The 13729-nt window shown below is 34.6% G+C and overlaps 1 protein-coding gene across 10 annotated transcripts in view; it reads left to right on the forward strand.

Annotated features, from left to right (window-relative positions):
* Positions 1–13729, forward strand: part of POT1 (protection of telomeres 1) — a 79536-nt gene that overhangs the window by 42963 nt on the left and 22844 nt on the right. For all 10 annotated transcript variants that reach the window (XR_011139063.1, XR_011139066.1, XM_068931771.1 and 7 more), the window contains 2 exons: positions 4258–4548; positions 7344–7499. Coding sequence is in view for 8 of the 10 variants with exons in the window: in XM_068931771.1 (XP_068787872.1) it covers positions 4258–4548; positions 7344–7499 (447 nt within the window). In the remaining 2 variants the exon portion in view is untranslated. The remainder of the gene's footprint in view (positions 1–4257; positions 4549–7343; positions 7500–13729) is intronic.

Here is a 13729-nt window from a genome sequence, read left to right on the forward strand (position 1 = left end):
ATTTATTTAGCTGGTCTGAGGCATACAAACATCGTTTCTTACCAAGACGCCTTCTCAACTTGCTCCTACTTTGTTTCTTATTTAAACTGTCAGCAACACTGATAAAGCAATAGCATTTAATAGGAGAAAGCAACCTTTGTGTAAAATCCATCACTGCTCAAATGGCAAGCAGTGTTTGTGAAGAGAGGCCTCCAAGTTTTGGAAGCTCTGTAGTTCAGTTCAGACAGGTCTGGACCCATGCTACATTGGACCAGTGGCTCTTAGATGCCATTACATTGTGCGTTGGCTAGCTGTGCAGCCAAAAATAGAACAGGAAGAACCTCATGAAATAAACTGAGTATCTGGTTAAGTGTCTTGACAACGTTTGTCTTGATAACGGAAGACTTGTGTATTTTTGCCTATCAAGTCTGTTCCAGCTATTCTGCACCATTTTTCAAGCTAAAATGCAGTGATCTGCCTGTAAAGCTTTGTGTAAAGTAATGAGCATTTTGAGAGGATTGAAATATATCCCTTTGTGACTTGTCCCCCTTCCCCCACCCCCCTCACCCCAGCACCTAGCATAAGGTAAAATTTTTATTCATCTTCTATGAAGAAAGCCTTGTTAATAGACATCATTTACAGGAAAAAATCACAGGAGTTTGTGGCACCTAGTGCTTCGTGTTGTCTTTGTGGATATATCCCAAGTTCCTGTCTACGTTTTTGTATGGATTTTCACTTGAAACATAGTCTATGTGCAGGCATTTTTCCTCAGATTCCTATAAATCTTGTAGAACATTCAATGCAATCAAAATATATAATAATCTATACTGGAAAGCTTTATAGATCTTGAGATGATGGGTCTTAGTATGGCAAAGAGAGTGTTTCCAGAGATGGTTCTTCACGAGAAGTGTTTTCAAAGATGGCTCTTCACTAGGAGAGTGGTGCGTTACTGAAACAGGTTGCCTAAAGAGGTTGTGGAGCTTCCATCCCTGTTCCATCACTGTTTATTTGTTTAAGATCATGAGATCTTGCTTCTCTATCAACTGAACCCTATTTGGGTCACACGGAGTGGCATATGTTTGTATACAAGTGTTTGACTGAGTGGAATAAGTTTTTCATTGCAGTAACTGTAATTCTTAAGATGTGTTGCCCACAAACAGTCTTGCACCCTTTCTTTCCTCTTCACTGGCATCTCGTGTGTGCTAGGATACTGCAATTGAGAGGAGAACGGATAGCAAAATGTGAACATTGATCTATTATTTTATTGCCAACTGTGAATCATGGAGATCCTGTGTGTGTTTTGACCACTGCTAAGGTAGAAGATATCTTAAAGTGAGGGCTGAATGTATACCCAAACTGGAACATAAGTTTGGTCAATGTATTTCAAACAATACTGGTTTGAACCTTTTACTATTTAATCAGTGCCTTCTAGCTATGTGCACTGTATTTCTTAATGGATCCAATCTGAAAAGGTTTTTAATCAGAGAAATCTCTATCTATTATATATTGTCTTTGCAAAGCCTTTCTGATATTCTAAGATGGTCTGTGACTCCAATGGTTTTGTAATTGTCCTTTATATTGCACTTGCCTTTACAATTAAACAATCATTTTTAGTTTTGATTGAAAGGTGCCTTGGAGATACTGTTATTCCAGCTTTATTCTTTACCTACTATCACACTTTCCTCTTTCATTGAATGAGTTGGATAACATTAGCTTTACTAAAAATTGTGTATTAGGGTGTATTAAGTTACTATAAATTTATTTATAAAGCATCACAAGATTAGTGTCTTTTAAATGACACATTCAGGATAGAGTTCCATGCAACTGAAACCAATAGAGGTTTTTTCCATTGAATTTCATGGAATGACATTCCCCATTCAATTCTTTAGTTTAAAAAAGCTTAGCCAAAGGTTCCCACAGGCAGTCTGTGTTGGAACTTACTTGCCTGCTTACTGCAAGCACAACACATCCTATCTGCTCTTTCATCCCAAAAGATATTTGTGTTTAGCAAATGTTATTGCCACCCACATCAGAGAATTTTTTTTCAGTGGCGTCTTCTCTCCCTCCATGATGATGATGATGATCATCATCATCATCATCATAATTAATAAACTAAAGCCCTCTGGCAATTACACAAAAACCACTGGAGGGAATTTTCATCTTATACAAAAGTCTCAAGTTAGCCATTTTCCCTAAGTTTAATTCAATTTGAAAATCATTTAGTGTGAAAATATAACTAGTTTATAATATCACCACTTAACTTCATTTAAGATCTTCTTAGAGTGTGCTGTAATGAAACAGCATTTGCCCATGAGTTTTGTTCGTCTCACACTCCAGTGATTCCTCATCACTTTAGCAATGATTTATTTTTAAAAGACAAGCCAAAAGAATTTCTGTTGAGCATCTTCTGTTCTATGGGCTTGACAGAAGTCTTTTTAGCAGCTAGGAAATATTTTTCTTTGAAAGTACAGTACAGTATAGTATGTTCAAATGCAGCCTTAAGAATACTGAAAACATGACATCAAGGCTTTGGAAAATAGGAGAAATAGTCTGTGGTGAAGTAATAGTGGAAGCCCAGGGAGGCAAAATAGTTTCTTGAGCTACCTACTTGGAAAGTTAAGAGCCTTCATGAAAACCTATGTTGGAGGTCTTGAACAGAATTTTTAGTAAGAAGTCAAGGTATTTTGATGATTAAATAAATTAGGGAAGAAATTAAATTAATGAATAAATAGGTAAATTGGAATGAAACACTTTGAAAAATGTTTGACATGTGAGACAAAATACTTAAAAATATGCTTGAAGTATCTTTTGATAGCAGGTGAATAAATAAAATTGATGAAAGAGGGTTTTCCTCTCCTCTGGATGTTGCTTGCTTTGAGGAGCCATGAGATATATTGCCAGTGATAGCAGCTAAGGTGAAGCTGTGCATCTCTCAGATAACCTTGCTCTTTTATTGCAACATTCTTTTCCAGATTGTGAGTAATTCTTACTTCAGAATAATAGGTTATGAAAAGCTGTGTACTTTCTTGATTTTTATTGTACTTTCAAAATTTAAATCTAAAGGTTAAAGGACTAAAGTTTTTGCAGTGTTACAGTGGAGGAAAAACTGTATCATGAACTGATATAATCTGTTAGACGGGTCTGGAGAATGCTTAAGTACATGAATCTTTATCCTAGAGATGTCCTTAAGACATTTATGTTTCTAGGCAAGACTTATGCCAAAGTAACAGGGATTAAAGGACGTCCTATTACCAAGCTTGAACTGCTTTGCTGATGAATTCACAAAGAATACCTGGGAGGTTTTTTTTTTTTTTTTTTTTTTTAAATCTGTGTTATAAACTTTAGGGCTAAATTGTTGGCAGTGTCTTGGTCAAATGTTGCTATTTAAAACTTATTTGTTATATCTTTTGGGTTCTGCACTTTTAAATCATTTGAAAAATGAGCCCTGGGAATCTTAAACTAGATTTTCCCATGAATGGCTTATTCAGAAGTCATATTCCTTTTTGGTAAGCAAATTTTAATTAAAAGGGGATGCATATAAATAGCTGGTTAAATCAAGGTCTGAGATTTCTGGATCATGAATCATGCAGGTGTTATAGGGAGCAGGAGGAGACTACTTTATCCTTGAAGGAATGCCTCAAAATGTGAACGCTATTTTCTGTGGAAGCAGATACACTGCTAAATCAGCAGGATACAAGAGGCCTGCCGTGTGCAAGGCAGTAGACATAAAATTAATACTGAAAGTTATATTTATAATTCAGGGGAAGAAAATTGATCCCTATTTGCTTTGTAGAAAAAAATATATATCTCCTAAAAATGATATTTTATTATTCAGTTCCATAATATCAGGAAGTATGGCATATCATGAGATGCAGAAAACAAGAATTCATAATTCCTTTGCTCTGACAATTCTCTGCTGTAATTTTGCTGATGCCTCAGTTTCCTCGTCAGTAAAAAGAATAACGGTGCATTCTCCACTCATACACTTTGAGGCTGGTGAATAAAATGCTGTGCACTGCTGATGTATATTTGCAAGTACACATTAGTCTGCGTCTTCAAAAATGGTTGGTATTACATTTTCTGCTTACCCACTTTGTCTAGATTACATTAATTTGCTTTTTTTGGTTTTTGTTCTGTTTTGTTTCAGCTCCTTTCTCCTCACGCTACCGGGAACAAAAATGATCAATGATCCATTCTTTATGCACATGATAAAACTGAAACATATGTGTATTTTGATGCGGTACAGCCACTTATTTTTCTCTTCTTATTTTATTACAGATCAGGGAATACAATGGACAGATGCAGGGAATTACCAGTGGGGGATTTGCATCCCTGACATTTGATGGCACTGTAGGTGCACCCATAGTTCCTCGAACCTCTAGTAAATTGTACACTTTCTTGGGTGAAGAGCAGAAAACAATAGAAGAACTGCGTGCATGGGCAGCTAGTAATCTTTCCATCTCTGGACCCGCAGCAAAATTGTCTGGTGTTCAGCCAATGCTGTTCTTTGATCTCACTTGCCAGCTGGTAGGGAAAGCAAGAGTGGATGGATCTTCTTTTCTTCTAAAGGTAGACCTTTTTTTTTTTTTTTTTTTTTTTAAATCATTTGTTAAGACTTATATATTAAGGTATCATGATTCAGAGTTTTGATAAAACCAACATATTATTAGATTTAATTATTTAATTCATATTATTAATTATATTAGTTGATAAATATTTAGAGGTTAAGTGAATTTATGGTCTGTGACTATTTTACTTCTATGAGAACAAAGTAGAAATCCCTGTTCTCTTTAAAGTTGTTCATTTAACTTATTTCTTTATAGAGGTTTTGTAAGATGGCATTGAAATGAAGTATGGTTTCACAGACATTTGTAGGTAAATATTGCAGGCCTTCTTAAACCTGAAAAATACTATTAATTTTAATTTTAACCTTATTTTCTAGTCAGCAACAATTATTGCGCTTTTTGAGCTATGCCTGTAGGATATAGCTTAATGCAGCGAGCACACTTTAGAACACGAATGAATGAATGATTATGTTATGTTCGTGATGGATTTTAGGTAGCCTCAATTAGTTATATGTAAGTGCTTTGGGGATCCATGCTTAATAAAAGAACAAAAGGCAAAACGTCACACAACAAGAAAGTACTTTCCAGGATCAATCTTTAGCATCAGCTAAATAAAAAGGAGTTTATGTAATTTTTCTGGATTTAGCTCCAGCTGTATCAGTCTGTTATTCTGAAATATCTGTTTTGGCTTTTAAGTACTGTGAGTTGATTGTTAAAACCTGAATGATGAACAGCCTGTTATTTTCCATTTCATGACTTTACATAATTATTCCTTGATAATACTATATTAAGCCATGCTGCTATAGCATGTTAGGAAGCAATACATTGCATTATTCCTTCATTAAAGTAGCAAAGATTTTTTTTTTCTGGGCAGAACAATGTTTGCACAAAAAAAAAACCTTGAGCAACATCCTATAATATGCTCTGCAGTTGCAAATATTTCAATTTAAACTATGTCTTGTGAAATAGATGTCAAATGAGACTCGATAAAACCTCAGAACTTTGCGGACTGTAAGTAAATTACTCATTAGTTCCTGTTTTTTCATCCGTTCCATAATTTGAGTAGAGTGAAGCTGGTAAGCTCTTGAGGTTGTGAGCTGAATCTGTGCTCGTGTTTTTGCAAATGAAAATGAAAACTAGCTACTTTTCTAAGGGATTTTTCTCTTGAGAGGGGAGATTGCTAGCTTAAAAATTTCTTCAAAAGCTGCCCTGGCTCCAACCCCATCAGTTCCTCCAACAGAGGACATTTTAAAACGAAACAGTCATCCTTGGATATGAAGGTGCGTTCAGATTATTTAAATCAGTTTGTCAGATCCATCTCTTAAATATTGAACTACTAAAATGTCCCAAATAAAACTAGTTGGAAAATGATGAGAACTTGACAAACTTATAGTTCTTCTATCTGTCAAAGAAACTATTTTCATAACATATACCCAGTGGAATAAATCTCTGTTTCTCTTAGTTCTGGAAAAGCCTGGATAATTCAGCTAATGGGCAGCATCTTATTCAAACGTGGTTTTTAAGTTTTCATGGTGCTACAGGATCAGAAGATAATAGACTTTTTTTAAATCTGTGGCAGCATGTACCACCTCATTATCTGGGTCCTTCAGAATACACTCTGATTTGGGAATGTTAATTTGATCTTATAGGACGTTTTCACTGTGAAAAGCTTTCCCTTTTATCTCTGCTTTGGGTTGAGTATTTCAACCATGAGTTATTCTCAGTGTATTTACACGTGGCTTTGCTGTTTCTTAGGTCTTTTTCTGTGAGCCCTTTGATCCATAGCAGTTCAGCTTTTCCTGATGATAGGAAGAGGCAGAAACCCTTTAAAAATTAACCTTTGGTTAACTTTTTTTTTTTTTTTTTTTACCTCTTGCATTGCCTAACTCATGGGATAAAATGCTTTGGTCTGTCTAGAAATTAGCTTCTGTTGGAGTAATATGCATGAAGCACCATTTCAGTCTTACAGTCTCAAATGCCTTTATGTTTTTTTCTTTTTTGATACCTGTTCTGCAGACCATTATTTCTATTGTTGTCTTTGAGAAAAGCACATCTTCAGGAACTGTCAACTCACGAAACCATGGTTTACAGAGTATATTGTAAGCAGTTATCACTGAAAGTTTGGAATTTGATGCACATTAAAAGATTTTTGGTACAAAGTACTGGATCTGTTATTTTCTGTCTGTTGGCAATCTTACTTTTCCACAAAAATTTGGTAGCTCAAAAATAATTCTACTGATATTTCAATGCTTTAAGTATCTATCAGGAGCTTAGCTTTAGGTAGCCACTTTGTAGAATTCTAATTATTAAGTAGATGTGAAATACTGATGTTTTTGTACTATGGGCCACATAACATGCAATGTAGACTGAAGTAGGAAATCGTGGAGCGTGTGCTGTGTACTCAGTCTCCATGTACCGTGACTAGAGCATTTAAAAACTTTAGCAGGCATTCAGATATTAAATGTAGAAAGTTCTACGATGAAGTCTACTTAGTTGTATCTGCTGGAGAAACAGTGGAGTTTTTGCTAGGGCTAAATTTTGATTAAATATTAGCAAATTCTAATTTCTGACACTTGATAAAATTCTATATGGAGGTTATTTTATACTGTGAAAAGAATAAAAAAAAAAACCCTTAAAAACCATGTGAATAGTTTAAGGAGCTTAGAACTGAGACCCCAAGTAAGATTTCTTGTTACCAATTTTTAATCAAGCAACAGATGTGTAAAAAAATGTTATTTTAATGCCTAACCTAAAGCCTCTGCCTCTCAGGCGTATTGAAGTGGTTTCTTTTCATTGCAGGTATGGGATGGCACAAAATGTCCCTACCCGACGTGGAAGGTACCTGTGGAAGCAAGCGACCTGGAAGGAGAAAAAGCTCTCCTTCATCAGCTGCGAAATCTAACAGTGGACATTCTAGTCTATGATAACCATGTACAACTGGCAAAATCACTTAAGGTAATGCACTATGTAGTATTCTAGCTCTCATTCTGTGGCCTATTTTCTATTTAGAACTCACCTCAGAGAAAGTAGCAATTCAGTTTTAGTGTTAATTAGTTTCACATGTTCCTTTTTTTTTTTTTTTACTGTTTTTCCCCCACCTTTTATTTGAATGTAAAACTCCTTCAGCATGTGTGAAGCAGCTTCATTACCCTAAAACCATGAAAAAAAACTTTCCAATTAAGCAGCTCTTTTCTTTCCTCTTTTTAACATCATACATAATCCTGTGAAAATAATGTTCTCAGAAAATGTATGCTATGTTTTAAAGTTATTTTTAAATGATATAAAGTGGTGTTAAACTTGTAGTCCTATTAAATGCCCGTAAGTCTGAAATCAGTGAAAGATCTGCTCTACAAACTTCTGCATTTTACAATGCATATCCTCATTTAGTGGATCAGTAGTGCTGATTACGCTTACATAGATAAAAGAACAACATAATTAAACATTTGATCTTCAGCAATACTGCCATCTTGCTTCTGAATACAGCAAATTAGCAAAAAATGTATCTTTCATTTTATGGCTTGCCTTCTATACACAAGTATGATTTTTAAGATCCTGTCTTTACCAGAAAATAAAGATAAGTGATACTTTATTAGTAGTTGTTAGGCTGGGGCTATCAGCAGGGACAAAATCATTTTGATATATTATTATATGTTCATAAGTAAATGACACATAGTGAAATAGCTGGCATTTGTGTCAGAATTCACAACAAAATGTCCTCAAAGAAGCGTTTCATTACTTACAGCTTCTCTCACAGAATTATTATCTTGCTAACTGATGTCATCTGTTGATGTACTAAATGATGATGTTTCAGTGAAGCAATATATTTTGAAAATGAAGGAAAAATTGTTAAATGAATATTAATAAAATGTATTTTCTTGATCAGCTCATGATCCATTTATGACTCTTGCCCAATATATATTCAGGATTTAATATTGAATATGTGGTAAATTGGGTGTATTCATCAGTTCTCTCCTTTTTTTTCCTTGCTATTTATTCTTTCTTCTCTTACACAGCTGTACCTTTGCTAGATACTACATTGCACAGCATAAGCTCTAATGGCAAAGGGAGCAGCTGAGAAACCTGTTTTGGTCTTCTGAGCCATGCAAGCTCTGGTTTTCTCATTCTGCTGTGTGCAAAGTTGCAGCGGTTTCAGTCATTCAGAATGGAAAAATGGAAAATTTTAAGTTAGAATATTTCACCACTTTTCAGTTTTTGCTATAACAGATGGATTGTATTTTAGTGGAGTTACAGAATAAAAAGCTCTGATACTCTAGCAACTAGAGTATCAAGTTCAGGTTGTAATTTATGCAATGAGTTTTATTTTTTGCTTCACAGAATAATCTAAAGATAACTTAATTAAAACTTTGAGGACTCTTCATAAAATGAAAGCTTTAATAAAAGGATTATTTTTAAATACTAGTGGAAATTATGTCATATTGTAAGAAAATGTAATTGAAATACTCTGTGGGTATATTAATCCATATAATATATTATTTAGTTCAGGGTCTTGTTATACAAAGATTGAAAGACCATTTATGAATAAGCATAAAACTGGAAGGAGTGTGACATATGCACACCTGAGGTACCTTCCTGAGTGCAGGCACTCAGGAATTAGGTGTTTTTTGCCAGTTCATGGTTTCAGAAACAATAAAGTACATTATTCTTTGAGACATCTTTTCTGCATTTGTGAAAGTATGTTAGAAGCGCATTTCTATATAAATTGCTGATAAAATGTTAGGTTACGCTCTCCAGTGTTGTTGTGTACCATTTGCAATAAGAGTAGCAGTTCTGAAATGATGTTTTAGTGTAGGAACAATCTGCTTTACACAGCCTTAGTATCAAGAAGTGCAGCCTGAGAAAACTAAAATATTTGCTTTTATTTTAAATTTGTGTCTGTATAAGCATGCTCAGAAAAGGAAGCTCTGAGTAAACATTGCACAGTCTAGAGATAATGGGTAGTGTACTACAGTCAATTTATAAGAAATCCTGGAGCACAATGTCAGGAATATTCCTGCAAGATTCTGATAAAAATTCCTTTTCTGAGCTATCTATCCAGAGAGCACTGAAGGTGTGAGCATTTTTCCTGTTTCCTCAGTCAACTAATATTTAAAGTGTTCGACAGAGAGAACTTCAGTAATATTACAGATACATTACAACTGATACTGTAAGTAGACTTTTCTGTCACGTATATTCACTGGCCTCTCTTTTCCAGTGAGTAGGATTGGGGCTTTTCAGCATTTGTTGCTTTAGCAGAATACACACAGAATTTTTGGAAATCTCATATCCACCGGACATGGATCATTTCCTCAGGCATGAAGACATAAACAGAACAGTAATAAAGAAAGACAATGGTGTTCACTTATGCTTTCCAGAATATCCCTCCTCTTCTGGCTACCTTTAGTGCATGAGGCTTTCCCATTACACCAGGAACCGGAACCTGCAACCTGCTCATTATTCTTAAGTCACTTTCTTAACCTAGCTTTTCCAGAGGTTCTCGGGATTCACTCAGACCTTACTTATAACTCAAGAAAGGTTTGTGACGTGGGTTTCTCTGCCTGGGGCGTTTTGGTAGGTAGTAAGTGCCATGATGAGTATCAGTGATCAAGTCAATGCACAATGGGAGTCCAGCTATCCACAGTTTAAACCTGAGTTAGCGATTCCCTTCACGGACAGTCATACGTTGAATATGTGGCGCTGTGCATTCCCCTCTTGATTATTGTTATCTATTTTGTGTTACAATGTATTTTACAATGTAGTTAGTACAATGAAAGTAATTAACCTTCAGCATGCATACAAGTTTAAGTCGTTAGTGTGAGTGTTTACCTCATGTTATATATCTTTAGATTTAGAATTTGAATGTTTTCCACTGTGTTTCTTCTGTGCTATTCAGTATCTTTTCTGTGCTTTTTGATAGTGCTTTGGGCTAAGTCTTACTTGTTTTATTAGTGTCTAACTGCTTGAGTTACGTTTCCAACCTGCTTGTTACATGAGTTGCATACCTACAACATCTAGCTTCGTATTTTTCAGGCCTAGGTAGTGGTGTTATCACCTATCTATTGTATTTTTCCCCACTTCTGTCTTTACAATAGTTGAAAAGACCCCCAAAAAATCCCCAAAACCTTTTAATGGATTTAAGTTGGTATCTTTCATTCCTTGGATGCAAAGGGCTGTGCCCAAACGCCGTGTATATCCTTCTTGTCGCTTGCAAAAAGGTGTGCACAATTTACTCAGTCAAATTAGACGGTTGATATGATCAAATAATCAGAAATAAATTGCTTTGAATACTGTCAGTTGTAAAGCCAGAAAAAATGAGTATAAGTTTTTGCTTTTTGTGTTTTTTTTTTTTAATGATTTCTGTAAATAAACCGTTTTGAGTGTCTTTCTGGCCAATCTTGAAAGTTTAACTGTCGTGATAAATGACCTTTAAGACTTTATCAGTGTGTTAAACAAATTTGGGCATAACCCTATTTGTTCTGGAGCAATAATGAGAATATGCTTCTCTGAAAACTGCTTTAGCTCTGGCTGGTTACTGGGAGCTGTATTTGTGGTTTCTTTAATTTTATTTTTTTAGCCTTAATATCTATTTTTAAAAGAGTTATATCTGAATTTGACTAAAGGTAGGATACTAATATATTTATAGCATTGCCAGAAATGTGTTTTTATTTTTTTAATTTCATTTTTAATGAATTGGCCCTAAATGAGGTCATTGGGTAGTTGATAAATAGAATTACTGTAAAAAGTTGCATTTGTCCTATACTTCAGTTACAGTTCTGAAAATCATAGGGTTTGTTTTAATGTAGATCATAATTTTGTCTCCGATAGGTTTATAATGTGTAGTCTCCGCAGGCGTTCTGTAAACTAATCAAAAATACTGTTAACGTTTTTAGCTGAACACCCATAACTTTTCCACACTGCTGTTAACCATAAGCAATGCTGCCTCCCAAAGGAATTTATAGAAATTGCAGTCCATCTTGCATGCTCAATTTGTTACTGTTGACATACAAAACCTGCCTGCCTTTTTCAGTAGTTTGCAACGCTAATTTTAATTGCATCTCTTGAGTATAGTTATGAGCAACATAAAATATCTAAAATTAATAGCATTTGCAAAAAATCTGATCCAAAAAAGCTGATCAAATACCTATGGAGTAAGCATTATTTTATAAAGATCAGAAAGCTTGGGTAGAGTCTATTTTGGAGTGTTGCAGTAAAGCATGTAATTCAGTTGAATTTTGGTTGATTCCAGCATACAGTTTTACAAGACAAGAACAGTACTTTATCTTCTTGGGCTCTTAGCTCTCCTCTACTGCTTTTAACATTTTATATTTGTACAAATAATTAGTAATTTTAATATCTAGTTTTGTGGTACATTGTTTTGAAAGCAGGACAAAAATTCTTCAGTTATAATAGATTCTTTTCTGTTCATATGCAAATTTTCAAAAAAAGTAGTTTGACACTAATAGATTGACTTAAGGTGATTTGATAAGGAAAATTTAGCTAAGAACTTAGCAAAAACTGTTTATCCAAAAACATTTGTCATAGTCGTTAGATTATTTTTGTGATATGACTGTTTCTTGCCATTTTATACTGGAGCAGAAACATCAAAAATCTAAATACATAAAATAAAAAATGTACCTATAAATTTTTATGTACAAATCAAACTGAAAGTCTAATAAGCCAAATTTATATATCTGTTACTTTTATTGGCTCCCATAAAATACAAGCCACCTTCAAGACTCTTGTTTCAGCTCTGAATTTCTCAGCCAAATTTAAGTCTAACTGAAATCTTTAATCTGCTTTTTTCCTTATAGTGGGAAAAATTTTGAAACATCCATAAACCATTACTATGACATAAGTTCCATAGCTTGTGTTCCACTCTAGCATTTGCAGTGACTGTTTGCATTCACTTTCTGGATGTTCAGAGAACTTCTTTTAAGAATCTTTTCAATATCATATTTTTATTATTATTTTAGTTCTATCAATCATCTTAAGAATAGTGTGATTACTTTTAAAATCTTTCTGAAATTTATTCTCTATTTTGAAGTAGCTAGTAAATAGTACCTATGCAATGCTATGATACCATGCAGTTCTATCTTACCTTGAACAGCTACTAACTTCTTGCGACTTTTCAAAATTCTTGCTGTGAAGTTCCATTTAACTAAATGGTCTTCACTTAGGTTAACCATAAATGAATGACAGATAAGTAAGTAGTAGTCTACAAATGGGTGGTTTGCTCACACTTAAGATTTTGAAGGTTGTTTAATTGACCTTTCCTGACCTTGCAGCCTTTCAACTCTTTTTAATTGGCATCTTTCAGGTTTCTTGTATTCTTGCTGCAAGATTTTTTTTTTCTAGCTATTTTATCTTTCTTGTAGATTCTGAGCTAGGGTATGGTGGATGTCATAATTTTATATTTAAAGAGTCTTATTAACTGTTTCACAATATAGACTATATTCTACTTCTGAATTTACCTCCGCTTCCACTTCTTTCGTGTTCGCAGTTACATAGAGCAGCTTTTCCCCAGTGTTGGTAACCCAATCTCAATTATGCCGAATGGAATGGAAGAGAGGCAAGAGCATTAAGAACATATTCGAATGAAATTTAGCACCTGGAAAGAAAAAAACCCTTCAGATAAGCATCTTAATTGCAGTCCTAACATGCAAATTGTCTTTTTGATATTGGTGGGCCTTCTTGCATGCTTGTGTGGTTCTGTTGGAGATTAGCAATAGAAGGAAAAGGAGGACCCAAGAAGTGTTGGGAATTTGTCCTGAAATGTCATTCTTACCTATCACTGGAGATGCTGTATATTAATCTCTTGAGATTTAAATGTAAGGAATGTGCCTATTTCAGGGATGGAGGGTGGGGAAAAAAGGGTTACAAAGGGTGTTCATTACCATAATCAGGTCTTAGCTACAAAAGCCTGTTGGTACAGGCAAGATCTTATTGCCAGGTATAGGCTCAATTAATGCAAGCAGCAATACTGTGGTATATTCTTTAGTTTCACATGTTATGTTATGTTCATTACTTTCTTTCCTATAGAAAGCCTATGAACTTAAGATTCTTGACTGAATTTAGAACAAATGAACAGATTCCCTTAACAGAAAGAAAATACCTTTTCATAGCTGAAAAGTGAATTACTTCATATGGAAAGGCAGGATGGGAAAAACAAGATAATCTGGGTGCAGTGT

Source organism: Struthio camelus, chromosome 1 (genome assembly GCF_040807025.1).
Source record: "Struthio camelus isolate bStrCam1 chromosome 1, bStrCam1.hap1, whole genome shotgun sequence".
Lineage (NCBI taxonomy): Eukaryota > Metazoa > Chordata > Aves > Struthioniformes > Struthionidae > Struthio > Struthio camelus.